Source organism: Carettochelys insculpta, chromosome 5 (genome assembly GCF_033958435.1).
Source record: "Carettochelys insculpta isolate YL-2023 chromosome 5, ASM3395843v1, whole genome shotgun sequence".
Lineage (NCBI taxonomy): Eukaryota > Metazoa > Chordata > Testudines > Carettochelyidae > Carettochelys > Carettochelys insculpta.
In genome coordinates, this window is record NC_134141.1 from 97996808 (window position 1) to 98015045 (window position 18238).

The window sequence follows — 18238 nt, forward strand, 5'->3', positions numbered from 1 at the left end:
ACTGCCATGAATCTTTTGGGTCACTCACTGTCTGGTTTGTCCATTTGAGTCCAAATATTCCATATACCAAAGTTTACTGCTTGATTTCAAAGACACAGTGGTGAACCCACTGGATATGGCTATCTAGCTGGGGAGAGGGTGTTGAGGTTCTTTTCTAGCCCCTCCCTATGTGGGGTGAGCAGAACGGATCCTAAATAGGCTGCTTAGTCATGGGTGCAGCAGCCAGACCGTTCTACCACATCCATAACTCCAAACAATGACTGATACATATATCCATCACCTATGTGCTGTCCATGACTAAAAGCTTCCAGATTTCACAATCCTGCTCTTGTCACCATTCATCAGTTGCCGTAGGGCTTAAGTTTAGCAGAGTAGTATGCAGAGGAAGATGCCTGTGCATGACTTGTTTTAACTTGGGGGTGGGGACTGTTGCACTGCAGCCACCATATGATTCTTGACGGATAGAAGGCTCAGGTCCAAGGGCATGGGATCCATGACGACTGGCGGTCTCCTGTCTGCTGCAGCCTTCACCTGCCTTCGCAGCCATTGTAGCATTACCCTTGCTATCCTTCACCTGTTCTGCTGTTGAGGACTTTTAGGCTCATTCTTCATCTGGACATGACTCCCCACCCCTTGTCCTTGCCACCATGGGTGACCCTGACAGGAGTCCCAGACTCCCTATGGCATCACTCTCAGGTTCACTGGAACACACGAGCCCACACAGCATGACAAGATCACGATCTGGAGAGTGAGATGAGAGTCAACAGAAGCTGCTACTACACAAGTAAATAAACAAAAAGTGGCAGCAGTCTGCTAGGAATAGTGATTGGTCCATCATGTCTTATCTAAAACCCTTTACTTCTCATTCATGAGACCACTGTTCGTCTTTTGTGTACATTAGCAACCACAATCTAACAGCAAAACCATGCATTATGCTCTTTAAATGTCTGACATATACTATCAAGTTAAGTACAGAAAAAGCATTAGTACCTTAAAAACTTTAATCCCATTTCATATTTTAGTGGAATTGTAATTTCTCCTCCATTGTCAGCAAGGGTCTCAAGTGGTTCTTCGCTGTCACTAGAACACAACACACATCATTCCAGTCAGATTATGATACTCATCAGTTCAAAGTACAAGTATAGTTGGGGAGGGCTCTAATAGACTGAAATACCTGCAGCTGTGGGGATAAAACCCAACTGGGCACTTCAAGTTAATCATGATCTTTTAAAAATAAATTGAAATGGCTGTTTCCAGTAAGTAAAAGGTACATGCTGCATTGGGCCAAAGTCAAAATTACACCCTTGTAGAAATGAAAATACAAACTGCTATAGATTGAATATAGTAACATTATATCAAGAAGGGGACATCTCAGTCACACAATCCCTGTAATTTCCTGTGAAAGCACATATTACTATCAGGTGCAGTACAATTTACCCATGCATCTGTGTCAAGACACTTCAATCTTGACCTTCTGCAATGCCATTGCTATTTGAGGTCTAGGCCACTCTCCTTGGCAGAGACTGAAAATTATGTCACAATGTATGGTAATTTTGTAATCAGACCAGATGCCTTCTTTGGTTGAGGCTACAAATCTGATTCACTTGTGACTTATTGGCCTCTATAAATTAATCTCCATTTATTTAATTCACTTCTTTTGATTGCATAAACTCAACCAATAGTGCTGTACTTCTTTATAGTTGGCCGCTCTGGACTTTCAGTATTCTCTTTTGAACCATAAAAGCTATCTCTGTCATAGCAATAGTAATGGAGTGAAAAGCTATAATGTACAGTGACTAAAAGGAAAGCCTGAGATACAAAAACAATAATTTTGGTAACTAACCTTGTTACATACACATGAACAGTAGCATTTTCCAGGAGATAAGAAGTGTTGAACTGGAACACTATGCTGAAGGAAATCTGAGAGAGAAAACTTATTTTAAAAAGATAATAGGGAAAGAAAAGTAATACTCAGCTAACTGTTAAAATTTACTCTGATGAAAATTGGCTAAAATCCTAAATCAAAAATCTTGGAGTCCATATACAGATTACTAACTGAATGAATAGGACTTCGGGATTTTGCCCAAAATGCATAGGAAATCCAACAGCAATCAGGTTATTACACTGGAGGACCAATTTTTCAAAACTGGGGACCTATAATAAAGCTGAATATAAAATAAGTGTAAAAATTGCAATAGAAATAAAATCACAAACTTGAATTCCAATTTATAAATTTATTTTCTTTGATTTAAGAATCCCATATGTTGATCCCAAGAGCTGACTACAACAGCTCTCAGACCTTTTGGGAAGCATCTGATATAAAGTCATAGCCGAAGTGGGCTGTATCCTCTTCTCAGTTAGACAAGGCTGCTGCATTTCCATTTATCTGTACTAATTAAATTGCACATTTAATACATGACTATAATCGAGAACAATACGTCATAATATGGTCACTTGGGAGGGTTTGGAAGTTCTGTTCTCAACATGAACTTCTCAACATTACTAGATAGATCACACCATAGCTTTGGTTTAATGAAAACGTAGCATTTGATGACATAAGGTAAATTTTATGTGCTATAACAATTTTACAGTTTGTTAAGGATTTGAATTCAAGATCTTTATTTCTCCATTGGTTTAAATGTGTACACAGCTTGATACAGAATAAGTCGGACAATTGGAACAAATAAGGAAGTCAGGAAGAGGCCTAGGACAGGAATTTATTGGCACTATTATTAGCCAATTAAATGAATTAATATCTGAATGCAAATAAGCGTATGAGACATCTAGGTTTTCAGACTGAATGGGAATTGATGGACATCAACGGATGATTACAGCTTGAAAGTGAAAAGAGAGAATTCTTAAGAAGCTGAAATTGGAACAATAATAAGCAGTGGGTTTTGTCCTGATTTGTCTACATGGAAGGAACAGCTGATCTAGTAGTTGCATATCAGAGACTGAAATTGGAAAAGTATGCACAGTATGTGGGTACACAGGAGAGAATCTAAGATAATTCATTACATCTACACAAGATTTGGTGCACCCCAAAACAGAAGGCATAAGATACTTTATCTCAGAGCAGCTTATTGTCCTTATTTTAAACTATTTTACACATATCAAAGTTCAAATTTAAACTGCTGTATTTGGTCATTTGATTTAATCAACAAAGAATACATCTGAACTACCAGAAGTTAATTCCCAAAATATAAAAAAATATATTACAATTGTTACACCTTATAGACTAACAGATATATGGGAGCATAAGCTTGATGCATCTGACGAAGTGGGTCTTTGCCCACAAAAGTTTATGCTCCAATAAGTCTGTTAGTCTATAAGGTGCCACGGGACTTTTCTTTGTTTTTGCAGATACAGACTAACACAGCTACCCGTCTGATGCTTATTACAATTGTTTAAAACATTTTATCTCCAGATCCCTAGGAACATGTCTTCTGAAAAACATTGAGATTTTGGGAAAATTTTCTTTCCTATAGCCATTTTTTTAAACAAACACAGCCAGGACACTCATGGAAAGTCTAGAAGAAGTTGAGATTTCATATGAATACAGCAGTCTCTTGAGTTACGTGAGGGTTGTATTCCAATGCACCCTCACATAACTCGAATTTCACTTAAGTTGGGGGGCGGGCAGCTTTTTTCCCTGGCAGAACACATATTCTGCAGCCAGGGAAGCAGTGGGAGCACCTAGAGCAACTTTTCAAAGGTAAGTACTGGGGATGGGGGGTCAGTTGGGGAGGGTTAAACCTGACGGTGGGTTGGGGCCATGGGAGAGGGCACAAGGGGGTTGAAGATGGGGTAGGTAAGGGCTCACGGGGTTGGAACAACTGATCTAGTAGCTACAGATCAGAGACTGGCATTGGAAAAGTATGCACAGTATGTGGGTACACAAGACAGAATCTAACCTCGGGGGGTAGAGTTAAGCTGGGGCCACACAGGGGAGGGGTGAGCCACAACTGTGCAGGGTGGTTGAGCCAGAACCACATGTGGGGAGGAGTGAGCTGGAGTTGGAGCTGGGCTGCAGGGGGTTTGAACGGGTCAGGATGAGCGGTTGAAATGGCGTGGGGGAGGTGAGCCAGAGCCATGCGTAGGGTTGGGGAGCCAGAGCCGGGGGAGGGGCGGGGGGAGAGCAGGATTTTGGTTTGCGCTTAGCTCGCGTTAATGTGAGTTAAGCACAACTTGAAATTGCACCTTTTGAGGGTTTACTGTGTAGCTTTCCACACCACAAACACAGCAATGGGCTACATCATCAATGTAGAGACTATGATCTACTCTGTGCTGGAGAACTCCCTTGAATTCCATTACTAGCACTGACGCCTCAATTCCAAGGAGCCAGGACAGAATTAGTAGGGACGTGGAAGCACAAGGGGTGGGATTCACTAAAGTATTGAGAGATTAAATCCCTTATTTAGGCATCTAAATCTCTACTTCATGCTCCATTGTGATCCACAAAACATCTGCTGAATCCTATAGGCATATAACAATCAGAGCCTAAGTTTCCAGGGTAAAAGCTCCCTTTGGGCAGGTGCATTGCTGCTTTACCAGAAGAATCCAGATATCTATCTCTTGAGTAAGCCTAAGACAGGGAGTTTCTGTCTGTGACTGATTAGCAGATACTGGTGCCTCCCTGCTGCCTGGAATGAGAAAAACTACCTCTGTGAGAGAGGCGGGGCTTAGAACACTTCTCTCTCCTCCATATCTCCCACGGCTGGCTCAGAATGCTGCCCCCAGCTTCTGTGAAGCACATTCTAATGTCACACATCTCTACTCATTCCTCATATAGGAGTCTAGGTCCCTGCTCAGGTTCTGTGGACCACAGTGTTGCTCCTGTGATTTTCTAGGCAACTAAAAGTTAGATGCCTTGATGTGGAATCCCTTTGTGGATGCAGACCGGGGCCTCCGTGATGAAGACCCGTACCAGTGCTCCCTCTAATTTTTTCCATTTGTGGATGGATTAAATTGTGTTATGTGTGACAAACCATGTGCAAATACACACTGTAGTAATAAGAAGCTTGGTGTAAGGCTAAAGGCCAAGAACAACACTCAATGCTTTGTTAACATATAGCAAAGCTAAAGGCTTCAAGCCTGAACAACAGCAGATTAAAGCAAAAACTGTGCTAGGTAGAGTCTGCCCACAGGAATGCAGCAAGAGACATAACTGGTAAGTCACAGGGCCTAAAAGCACCCAGAGTCAGGCACCTAGTGATACACATAAACACATCCTGCTTAGTACTATGCACTCCCCATATCCTCCCCATAAATAACAGCTGATAACCAGCTATGTTCCAACCCAAGTTCAGGAACAGGTCGTAATGACAGCATGACGGATAGTGTTGTTTTGATGGTACCACCATTATCCCCTAAGTTAACGGGTAGATCTAGTTACTTTAGGGGGCGTCTATGTATTACACTGAGGGGGTTGTACCTGAATACATAACTTGTTTATACCTGTGTATAAAAGTGTGTGTAACAAGGGCTCTGTAGAGCAACCTAGGGGATGACGGAGCCCCCCTTGCCGTCAACTGAGTCATGTCCATTGTCACGGAGTATGCATGTACCCATGTAAACTGTTGAGTCATATTATATTGGAGACTCATGAGGGTGTTGGAGACCATACATCAACGACAGTAAACCTGGCTCCAGCGCCTTCGTATCTCACTTTATTTGTGGTTCTTGGGGGCTCTCCAAGGTCTGCAGTGTTGGCTAACTACAGGGCCTACACTGTTGTCCAAAGGGAGCACACGCACGTGGCCAAAGTGATTAGCATCAAAGGGAGCAGACTGGATGTCTGAGCACCGTTCTGGCAGAGACACCCGACTACACATACCACCAGTAGAAACACATGGTGATGGCTGTGGGCACTCAGCTAATCAGCTGGGCTGCACCTGAATCCCTTCCAAGTGCTCAGACTACAGAGAACACTGGCTCATGCTATTGTCAGATATTGGAGGATCTGCAGAATTTGGAAGGCTGGATTCTAGGTTTCTTCCTTGAAGAACTGAAGGGTAACTATGCAGATAGTTGCCATACAGGACAACTGCCCCCTCCAAAAATATTCTATTAACAATTTCCTACCTCTTCTCCAGACTTTAGGAAAGGGTATCCCACTTTACAGGTGATATTGTGGTTGGATTCACAACTATCTTTCTGTATACCCTAGATAAAAAGAATCACAACATTACAAGACTAATCTCACTTTTATGTGTACCATTTTAAAAAGTTTTAATTAAAATTAAACAGACCAGAAGTATATCACATCATTTTCGTAATATTTGTCACTTTCCAACATAATTTAAAACTGAAATTGTTAACTGATATGAAACAAGTGTTCAAAGCTTTAACACATGTTAAATGTTTTATCAGAATATTGTTATTAAAGTTATATCACTGTTACTATCTTTGTTTATCAGTGGAAGTGTATAGGGAATTATACAAATGCACAGGGCTACAGTTTAAAATATCCGTACAATCAAATTAATTATTTTTTCTATCCTAAAGCATCTTTACAAGTATAGGAAACATTACAGTGCCAGCTGGTCATTCCTGACCATGACTTGTACCTTTACTAAACTCAGCTTGGTCATATAGCTGCATACAACGTTCTGTCAGATAGCCTGTGGCCAGCCTTTATGACTCTGGTTTTGTTTGCATTATATTTTCAGCTTCCTATCTACTGTTTATTTTTTCCAATGACCCCACCAGCAAAATATTTTACTGCAACCAATCCCCTGTTCTCATCCTAATTTAATTGTTTTGTTCCATTTTTAACCTGCCATCTTCCAAGAACTATCATCTCTACTTCCTCAACCTTCTGAGGTCTGTTTCATTTTATGTAGCTGCTTCCAAACTGTAGAATACTACTCTTAATAAATAATATTGATACATTTTCACTTTGTTAGCTAATGTATATCTAGTTTTAACCTCATCCTTGATAGAACCATCTGAACTGATCAGGCTTCTTAGTACACCTAATATTTCTCTTGTTCTACGGCTTCACTTCTGCCACCTTTCAACACTTTATCTATTGTCTGTTTCATAAGATACAACCCATTCATCTTCTTGGCATTCACTTTAAATCTAAGTTGACTACACCAATTTTCCTAGGTAACAAAAATGCCATATTTAAATAATAGGTTTCTTGCAGTTGTACAATGCCATCTGCATGAGTTAAAGAACTTAATTTTAGAGCATACAATGTCACACCTTCCATCTCATCTACCATTCTGAACACCTAATTTAGGAAGGATGAAAAGTGATGGTGATTAACTGCCTTCTTGCCTTATGCCCCCTTACTTGAATCAGCTGTTTATTTTTCTACCACTGGTACAGAAGAGGCCATATGTAACTTTTTTCATTGCAGTTATTCTAGCCAGAACACCATATGGATTTTCTACTTTACACTTCACTCCAAATTAAATTAAAAGCCTTTGTGAAGTTGATGAAAAGAGTAGCCATTTTAAATCCACATTCCTGTTTTTTCCTGTCTTGTGATATTATAAATATCTGATGAATGCCACTTCATTCTGGCTCGAAGCCACTCTTTTCCATGTGTGCTACTCCCTCTAAAACTTGCCTTAATCTACTCACAATTTGTTTCAATATGATTTTTATAGTACTGATCTTTAACTTTGACTTTTATAATTATTCAGACTTGCACGATCTTTCTTCAGGAATTGCACAGCTATTGCCTCTAAGAAGTCACCTGTTACTTCTTGCTCCTATGCTATCTTATGTGTTTTTCCTAATGCTCTGATAGTACTTGTCCCACTGATTTTAGCAGATCAGCTGTTTATTTCTGCATCTTTACTATGTTTAACTGCTTCACTGATCTTTCTGTTCCCCCTTCTGATCGTAGTTCAATGCTGATATTCATTCTGTCTTGCAGCCTGCCCAATTCATCTAGCATACGCAGAAAATTTGCATCTGGATTAAGTACAGGGTGCAGCATTTTGTCAAAATGTTCCTTCCATACTTTCATCACCTCTTTGACATATGGGCTACATCTACACTAGCATTCCTCTTTCGAAAGAGGAATGCAAATGAGGGGAATCAAAACTGCAAATGAGGCACAGATTTACATATCTGGCACTCCATTTGCATAGTGTTCTTTCAGAAGAGCTTCTTTCAAAAGAAAAGCAGGGTAGATGCAGCTCTTTTGAAAGTGATCCCCATCGTTGAAAGAACCCTTCTTCCTATATTTTTAGGAAGAAGGCTTCTTTCAAAGATGGGGTTTACTTTTGATAGAGCCACGTCTACACCATTTTTCTTCTTTCAAAATATGAATATGCAAATGAGGTACCAGATTTGTAAATCTGCACCTCATTTGCATAACTCTTCCAAAAGAGGAATGGTAGTGTAGACAGAGTCTTGAGGTCAGTTCACTGGAGCCTCTCTTACAATTTGCATTGCTGGCATGACTGTCTTTCTATACAACTTAACCTTTTTGTGTATTTTTTTCATATCTTCCTTTGCTGCTGCTTTCTACCAGTTTTCTGGGCTCTTCATTCCAGACCTTTACTTGACCGACCTTTGTGATTTTCTCTCTGCTTTGTGCAATGCTTTCACTTTTTCTGCTTTTCCAGCTGCCTTGGCTTATTTACACTTTTTCTTTAACGTTCTTGTTTAGTATTCAGAATGCATAAAATTGCATGCACAATGACACCTACTTGCAGGCACAACTACCATGGCTGCACATAAATCTAGCATTTAGCTCATAAAAAACAGGAATCATGTAAATCAAGCATTGGGTCTAGGTAGCCATTTGCACGCACAAAAACTGGATGTGTTCAAGTAACTGTGGAAACTGTGTACACAACTTAAGCACATAATTGCATGCATAGTTTTTAAAAGCAGGCCCATGATAAACAGATAAACAACACTTTCAAGCACTGGCATCTAATCAAACAGATCATCTTGATTGCCACAGAATTAAGTATAAATTGCCTGTAGTCCTAGTTCTACCACATTTATTATTAATATTTATTTTAACGGAAACTAAACAATGTCTGCCCTTGACATCACAATGTCAACAAAGCACATATTATTGTTCTCCCCTTCCTGTGCATTACATAATACCCCTCTTCCCAACTGGTGCTGCTGTATGTAGTGCTCCTTCCTGCCCTTTGACTTTAATGACACGATGGAGAGCCTCCTCTCAGGCTGCATTCATGGACCTGATTCCTCCTATCACTTATAAAAATTATATGGTCCATTTAAGTCAAAAGAGTTACACCATCTTTCTGATGTAAGTGAATCTGCTTTCCTGTTGTTGTCCCGTCAGTCCCAGGATATGAGAGAGACAAGGGGGATGAGGAGATATCTTTTATTAGATTTCCATCTTTTGACAGAAGTGATGAGCTTTTCAAACTTCATAGAATTCTTCCTCAGGCCTGGAGAATATAATCAGAATGTCCTGGATAAAGCTGAGGAACATGGGGAGAAGTTCTGTGAAGTTTGAAAGCATGTCCTTTCCACTAACAGAAGCTGGTCCAATAAAAGATATTACCTCACATTACTTGTGTTGCTGGTGTACGTGAAGGCAGATGTAGGCTCCAAGTAGCTGCACTGTTCTGACACCACCTTCGATTGAACAGTACAGCATACACTCGAAATAAGCAGCTTCAAGTTGCGCGAAGCTCACTTTAATGCAAGTTAAGCACAACTTGAACCCGCTCTGTGGCTGTCAGCCTGCCAAGCTGTCCGCACCTGCAGGTAGCTAGGCAGACTAAGAGTCCCTTCTCCCTGCCTTCCCCCAGCCACGCAGCTGTCAGGCTGACAGTGGCACTGCTGTGGGGAAGGCAGGGAGAAGTAGCCAGGAAACTGACCAGCCCTGGTGGGCTGGTCAGTTTCCTGGTTCCCACAAGCAGTGGGGAGCTGGGAACCAAGCAGCAGCCTGGTTCCTGGCTTACCACCCTGACTTGCACAAAAATTTGAGTTATGCGGGGGTTGCAGGAATGCAAACCCCATGTAACTTGGTGTTTTACTGTCACATTCTCATCCAGATCCTTAAATAACATAAGGGTTTTTGATTTGCATTGGCCTAGGAAAATTTGAGTCCCATGATAAGTGTCAAAATGATGTCCCTAGTTTAGCAGCTTAATACAGCAACTCCCTTAAATCTTCCCATGAAAAACTGAAAATTTATACCTCAATTCCAGCAAAAATAATATTTGGCGAGTACTTCACTAGGACCCTGGTATTATAGGCACTATCTTTTTCATTCTTGACAGACAGTGACACGTTGAACTTATCATTCCTTGATTTTATGATTAATGGAGAGGAACTGTAAAATAAAATAAAAAAATGTTGATAATCTTTTCCATTCAAAGTGATAAAAAATTAAGCAGTGGAATTTTTTCCCATGGTCACACTGTTTTGTCATTGAATGAGAAAACACTGATCACCAGTTCTCTATCAGTGCACAGAATCTCTATTATATTAGTAGAGAAGATATATTAAACTTCAGTGTAGTTACCTGTCTCCCGCTGTTATATTCAGAACCAGATCTGCAATACACTTATTTTTGATTCCACAGTCTTTTGTGAAAGGAATCTGCAACAATAATGTTGACAGTAATATTCACATTTTGTTTTAGGCATAATTAAAACCTAAGTATCACCATTTGAAGTCATTATTGTGTTTTCCATTATAAAACACCTTTTGTCTGACTGTTAGAGACCTTTGCTGGTATTAGTTAATGAAGCTTCCCAGCACCCTGTGAAAAAGATGGGTGTTATTACCCAGCTACAGCAGAGTGATACCTATACATGGATGAACAGAAAGGTTCGGTGATTTACCCATGATCACAGAGTGGGTCAGTGAAAAATTTTTGAACAGTATCAACAAGTCCTGACTCACACATCCCTGCTCTAACATGTAGACTAGATACAGTTGCTTCTTCTTACTGGAGCATCCTACATGTAGAGATGACTAAGCTTTAAAATTCTGTCAGATCCTGATTCAAAATCCTCTAAGTCAAAGTCCCCACCAGGATTTTTACATTTATTATTTATTTTTTATTATTTTGCTGGTCTTTAAAGTGCTACATGACTGCTGGTTTGTTTTGTCAGAATACAGACTAACACAGACACCTCTCTATTACTATCCCCCACCAGGAGGTGTCGTGTGAGAGTGCATCGTCCCAGCCTGGCCCTCCACACTCAGTGGCCAGCCCTAGCCAATTTGTGGTCTGAGCCATCGAGCTCTGAGATTTGTGGGGGCTATCTGGGGAGGGTGAATCTCACCATAAATACTCCACCTACTAGCAATGACCCCTACTGACTTACATATTCAGACACTGAATTTGGTTGCTCGCTATCGAGGACAGGACCATTCTCCGGATCAGAAAAATTGAACTCCAACAAAACCCTTACGGAGTCCCGAAAATCAGGCTTGTCCTAGAAATGAAACACATGAAATGGTTATGATAATATTTCCCCTTGAAACCACCAGTGGTGGAGGCTTCTTAAGGAGAATAAATAGGGAAACACCTCCCCCTGCCACCCTTCAGTGTCATATTTTTAGTCATATTTTCACCAGAACCACAGTGCAGGAAAAATATCTGAAAGATGAACAACTTGGTGTAGGAAAGTGATGACGACAAACCAGCTTGTTTCCAACCAAAACTTCCAAAATATATGTCCTGTAGGATCACAAAAGATTATCCAGTTCATCACTCTGCCAATGCACGATCATTCAAGATCTCAGAAATGACAGCATTTAAAGTTACTTTTATCCTTCTCAGTGAAGCACAGGCAGCCCTAAAATAAACAGATAGGATACCCACAGACATGCACAGTATCCTCTTGTGACAGGGATGAATTTGTACCCATTATTCTCACCTCATGTTCAAGCAAATCTATGTGTTATGTATCATATAGCTAGGGAGTCATTCTTCCTGAAAGCAACTGTGGAGTCATTAGGATCTGTGTGCACAAAAGGAGTTAGGTGCCAAAGTCCTTATGTTAAGTGCCTAGGTCCTAGTTTCAGAACCACTGAGATGTATGAAACTCCCAATGACTTTGTAACCATCTAAATTTGCCCTCCATCCGAGTTTTTGCTGTAAAAACTATCTAGGTGCCTGTGTTTCCAAGCATGTTCATTGCTGCCTCCCTGTAGGCATCCAGATGCCTATCAGCCACCTAAGTTCCTGAGAGATTCACAAAGTAGGAGAAGAAAGATTTTTTCCCCTTTAATTTGCACCAGAGGTTGATGCAGTAGGCATGCTCCCAGGCTGCCTAATGGATTGGGCCTCCATAGGTGATCTTTCACAAAGCAGCTTGAGGAGTGGAGAGGTACAGGAAGAGCTGCCACCTCTCAAATATTTGCTCGAACCACTGGGCTATGAGGTATTCTAATATAAGGAGTCCTTCTGTCTTTTCCATTAAAGACATTATGTGGATAAATAATGAATCACTGGAACAGGAGGACAGGATCCTGCATCTCCCACACCCTGGTGGACTGTTCCAAGCATCATAATACGGAGTCACTCTCATACATGTTCTTACTGTCTCCCCCTTCAAGAATCGGTTGGGCCAGTCGTTGGGCTTAGTGTCTCAACACCCAATTCCTTTGGAGCTTTCAGCCCTAGATGTTTTAAGAATACATATTGCTAGCATACACCCCAAATGACTGTATAAAAACAATGATCCTACCCTTATATTACCTTTTATTTAATAGTAAAAAAGTGCTGCCAGCTCTGGTCATCTCATACATGCTCCATCTCAACCCTAATTATGGAGATTTCAAGCTACCCTTGCAAAGAATTGCACCAGTGGGCAAATTACACTTCCTTCTCACACCTTTCAGCTGACTCTTCTGCCCACATTTAACCCATCGACTGTTCTGCCCAGTTGAGTTATTTGGCTTTTAGATATAAATTGCAAAGAAATGAAAAAATCTGAGCTAGCAGAATTTGACTATGTAGTCAAATTTTATTACTATGAAATTGGATTAATAAGGTGTATACCAGCTATTGGCAATGACTACAAATATAAGGACCCTTTTAAATCTATCTTAGCATTAATGCAATAAAAATGCACTTTGAGATAATTGTAGTGTACCAATGAGAAAATATAGCCACTTTATATGATTTACTTGCCAACATGTAGAAGTTATGTTTAATACATTCTGACCCTTTGACAGTGATATTTTTTAGCATCTTCCTTTCTTGGCTTTCCATGAACAAACTTCGAGATATTTGTCTTTGTGAATCAAGTGTAACCAAATACTTTATACCTACAAAGATAATTGAAATGAGAATAAAAAAAACTTGTGTGAACAGGATTGTAAGCAGATAGACATCTTCTTACTCTTTTTTCAACTCAGTATATTTTTAAAATAAATATTGAAAACCCTTTTTTAAAAAACATAATCATTTAGTAGTTGCATTCTTGGGGGCAGGGGGATGGGAGAGAAAACAAAATCAAGCAGACAACAAAAACAAAACACAACACCCCAAAACAAAACAAAAAATCCCTCCTGCCACCAAACCTAAATGTAAATAAACCAGGTTTGCATGCAAAGCTCAGATAGTTTGATCCTATCCACTTACTGGTTTTGTATACTGTATCTTCCTTAGACTTCAGTCTCACTTCAAAACAAATTGTCATATTTATACATATTTTTTCTTTTTTATCCATATTGCAGTTTTTGTTTTGGATATTGATTGTACTGGGTATGAAATTCATGGAAACATTTACTTCTGCTACATCACGCGACCTTAAGAAAACATCAGCAGGGGGAAAAAAAACCCTTAAAATAATAATGTAAATCTTCTAGCATTTTAATAACAAACTTGTAAGGCAGTGTATATTCGTAAGCAGATATACAGAGATAGAGGCAGATAATGGCACACACTCTACATACTACAAAATATACTTTGTAATGGGAAGGGAATATTTACTGGAATACTTTTCACACCTTCTCTGGCAATGCACAAACAATATGATTTTCAGAAGCAGCTAAGTGACTTAGGATCCTAAGTCCCATTTTCTAAAGAGATTGGTAGGTACTTAGGAGCCTAAATCTTATTGCAAGTATGAGAGTTAGTCCCTCTGGAAGTGGGACTTAGTCTGTATTTTTGAAAATTGTATGCAAAATGGTTGCTACTTATTTTTCTGAAGTTTGCAAAGTATGTAAAAGCCAGCAAACTAAAACCTAACCAAGGCAACATAAAATGTATTAACAAAAAATAAAAGTAGGTCTAAGGTGCAACAATTTGGTTGGCAAAGTCTTGGGGGAAGGATTATTTGTTTTGATGATTTCTATTCTCTGTTTTTACGAGAAGATGCTGATTTGTATATGCAAATTTCACTGTCTTCCAGGGTTAAATCCAGCCCAGTAAAAACAGTCACAGCATCCACTGGCTTCAGGAGTTGTATTTCCTTTCACTAAAATGTTTTAACGTATCTAATATTGTAGCAGTTAGATTCCTCAATCAGTCAGGCCTCTGTCGTACCAAACACATAGTAAATGATGGTCCCCGTGCTGCCAAATCGTATGATTTTTGTCATTTTTGAAATGGCTGATTAGGTAAGAATCTTAGCTGTCATTTATAAAAGAAAAGTAAGTTTCTAGTCCTTGTAGACACAGAGAAAAGCTTGAAATGTAACTCATGGACACACTTATGGTTAAAAAGTCAGAATATAAATAAGAGGACACCAAACTTGTTTTAAAAATTTCATATAATCGTTAAGAAAATCTGTTGACTCTTGCAGCCTTATTCGTGATTTTCAACACTTGGGCTGTTAACACTGAACCCACCCAACTCCTCTCTCTTTCCATCTAATAAGAGTTTGGTTTAGTTGGCCAATATTATATATTTTGCTACACTGCTCTTATCCTCCAGTTCAAAACAGACAGATAACTGCAATGTCTTACACTGCCCAACGTTGGTACAAGTTTGCCGGGATATGGAGTGACTAACAAGTGCATTTTCTGTGCTTGTGTTTGCAGCTGCAAGGCTATGAGTGAGAGAAGCTGCATTTTCTCTGTGTTGTTTTTTACCCTTTTGTTTGTGCATCCAACCTGTTGCGTCTTCTATGTCGGACAGACAACAACAGCAACAACTGTTCCAGCCTTTTTTTTTTCCCTAATGAGAACATTTATTACCATCTATAAACCTGTCAAGCACAGTGTGGAGGGGAATGAAGTGGAGATGGGAATTCTCCAGCGAGAGAAAAGGGCAATAAGGAATGCTATTAAAGTGAAAACCACATTTAATGCTTTGCATTTCAAATGCTTTAACTGATTATCCTTTTTCTGTACCTTTATAGGCAAAAAGGATGTGTCATGGTTTCTCTGCAATGGCATATACTAAGAAGTCTGAGGTCTCTGTGTATCAAACCCTGAATTTGTTTAGCTCTGCTCAGTGCTGGAAAGTTTCAGGTCATATTCATACCCATGAATCTTTGGGCCCTTTTATTCCATATAAATTAATACAATATCACTACTGGGAATAAGAAAATCTAAATCTACCGACAGAGCGCACCAACCATCTATAGGCAACAAGGTTTTTTTCTCGTCAAACAAATGCTTATACTACACATACCAGAAGAGGGCAGCACCACCAATGCCTCCAATAGTGACATCTGTTAGACCATCACCATTTAAATCCATTTCTCCGTGTATAGACTGACCAAAAAATTTCACTTTTTCCCCATCTCCACCTGATGGAATACGCTGAAAGAAGCATTAGTAGCTTTATGTAGAATACAAGAATGTGTATGTGAAAAATTAAGAAAAATTAATGCATGAGTTGGGCCTGACAAGGCTTTTTAGAACATTTAACACTGGATTTTTCACTATAGAAAATGGATGGCCAAACTATGACTTGTGAGCCACAGGCAGCTCTGTGGGTTTGGCTCACGGAGGACCCCACACTCCCTGCATTCTCCACCAGATTGATGGGTGGGAAGCTCAGAGCTTCTGCTGTGCACAAAGGTGGTAGACAATGGGTGTCTGGCTAGTGGGGAGGGTGATCACTCAGTTTCAGCCCTGCAGGGCACACTTGCCTGGGCTTGGGCTTCAACAGAACTGAAGTTCTGAGTTCTGGCAGGCGTGCCCTTGCACTCAAATTTCTGAAGATTGTCATATGTGGCCCAAAGGGTCAGTAAGTTTGGCCACCTCTGTTATAGACCTTCTGGAAGGATTACCACGCTTACTATCCTGAGAGGCTTTTAAGTCCTGGCTTGACAAAGTCCTGGCCAGGATCATTTAGTTGGGGTTGATCCTGCTTAAGGCAGGGGCCTGGACTTGATGACCTCCTGAGGTCCCTTTCAGCCTTAGGAGCCTATGAGGAACACAATATAAATGCCTAGCTACACTACTGGATCTTTCAGGACTTCTCACGTGTCTCCTTTATCTGTCCACACAGAGCACATTTGGAAGGTTTCTACTGAAAACACAACACAAAACATGATCATTCATAACAAAGCATTTCATAAAACTAGAGCATAGTAGTTAAATTCAGTTAAGTCAGAATGAGTTAACCAATACTTAGCTTTCTCTAAGGGAAGCTGCTGAGGTCACAATTTGATGCTACTGATGCTACGGTTGGTGGAAGGCCTCCCATAGACTTCAATGGGGCCTGTCAAATACTGACTGAAGTCAATAGGAATCATGCCGTCGATTTCAGCTATAACTGGATTGAGCCTAAAGTGCTGTAGCAAAAAAACTCAGTCTGTCATCGGGCTTGTCTACACTACCACCTTCCTTCAAAGGAAGGATGGTAATTAGAGTGTTGGGAGTTTTACTAATGAAGTGCTTCGCAGCATACAAAGCATTGCATTAAGCAAATTCCCCCCCGTGGCAACTTTGAAGTTTTAAACTTCGAAGTACAGGCGTGTATCTAGCCGTGGCTCACCTGCCCGTACTTCGAAGTGCCAGAACAACTTTGAAGTCCCTTTACTCCTCAAAATTTTGTGTGTAAAATTTGTATTGCAAAATTTTGAGGAGTAAAGGGACTTCGAAGTTGCCCCAGCACTTCCAAGTACCGGTGGGTGAGCCGTGGCTAGATGCGCACCGGTACTTCGAAGTTTAAAAGTTCGAAGTTGACATGGGGGCGGGGGGAAATTTGCTTAATGAAGTGCTGCGTATGCAGCGCAGCACTTCATGAGTAAACTCCCAACACCCTAATTACCATCCTTCCTTCAAAGAAAGGTGGTAGTGTAGACAAGCCCATCCAGAGTAAAAGGAAAGACTTCCACTCATTTCAGTGGGAGTTGGATCAAGTCCAAAAGGAGTAATAACTCGACCCTAACCAGAAAATAGATCTGTTAACAGTAAGAAACACCATTCTTATAACTGCTGCTAAGTAACATGTTTGACTCTAGAATGGTCCTTAGGTGGGGAGCGTTGTCTAGTGGTGATAACAACAATTCCTGGCTGCCAAGGCAATTGTGGGCAGATGACCCCAGGCCCTCCCACTCCACTGGACTTGAAACCAGGGACCGTTGGGCTATCAGTAGTCTGGCAACCAGCTGTGTATGGTAGTCTTTCTTGGGTCTTTTCCTCCTGTCCACCCCAAGGAGATCAGCTTAGTGCAAGTCTTTCCCCTGGTGGGGAAATCCAAATCTCAATAATTAAGAGGGATAACCAATGTCTAAGGTCCACAGGCTACTCTCCCTTTCCCAATGTCTCTTGCACGGGTCTCCCTCTCGGCTACTGTGTCAGAGTTTCAGGCTTCCCACTGTACTGCCAGAGCTGTAGGCTGCAGATCTGCCACCCAGGTCATCTCAAGCTCAGCCAACCAAATGAACTAATTCCCTGCTTTTTAATTCCTGCATCAGATAGAGAATTCACTGCAGGCATGGCTTAGTGGGAGCTGTCTCAGCCCAGAATAATCCTTAACCCCTTACTGCTCAATGTACGATTTGTACACCATATCACAGTCCTACCTGTGCATATTCCTTCCTTATACTACTGCCGTTGCCATGATAGATGTACACAGCTCCTCGATGATCATCCTCTAAAGGAGCTCCTATTACAATATCATTACACCCATCAAGGTTGAGGTCCTTTACTGCAGCAATTGCAGTCCCAAAGCGTGCACCGCAAGGTTCATTCTTGTGATTTTTGCAAGTGCTGTGCTTTAACAATGAACAGCAAGTTTGCTTCTTAGGTTCAAGGCTCATCTGATATTCAAATGTTGTCTGTGAAAAGGATAAATGTAATGTTTAGGGAGGGCCATCAACTCTGCAGCACAGCAGGCTTTTGAAAGCACGCACAG

At 40.6% G+C, this 18238-nt stretch overlaps 1 protein-coding gene across 1 annotated transcript in view; it reads right to left on the reverse strand.

The window, feature by feature from the left end:
- ITGA1 (integrin subunit alpha 1) overlaps positions 1-18238 on the reverse strand; it is a 115437-nt gene that overhangs the window by 15190 nt on the left and 82009 nt on the right. The window contains exons 14-23 of the mRNA XM_074995585.1: positions 17907-18161; positions 15560-15690; positions 13562-13728; positions 13109-13245; positions 11295-11405; positions 10484-10560; positions 10156-10291; positions 6085-6165; positions 1844-1920; positions 991-1080 (exon numbers count right to left, since the gene is read on the reverse strand). Of these exons, the coding sequence (XP_074851686.1) occupies positions 991-1080; positions 1844-1920; positions 6085-6165; positions 10156-10291; positions 10484-10560; positions 11295-11405; positions 13109-13245; positions 13562-13728; positions 15560-15690; positions 17907-18161 (1262 nt within the window). The remainder of the gene's footprint in view (positions 1-990; positions 1081-1843; positions 1921-6084; positions 6166-10155; positions 10292-10483; positions 10561-11294; positions 11406-13108; positions 13246-13561; positions 13729-15559; positions 15691-17906; positions 18162-18238) is intronic.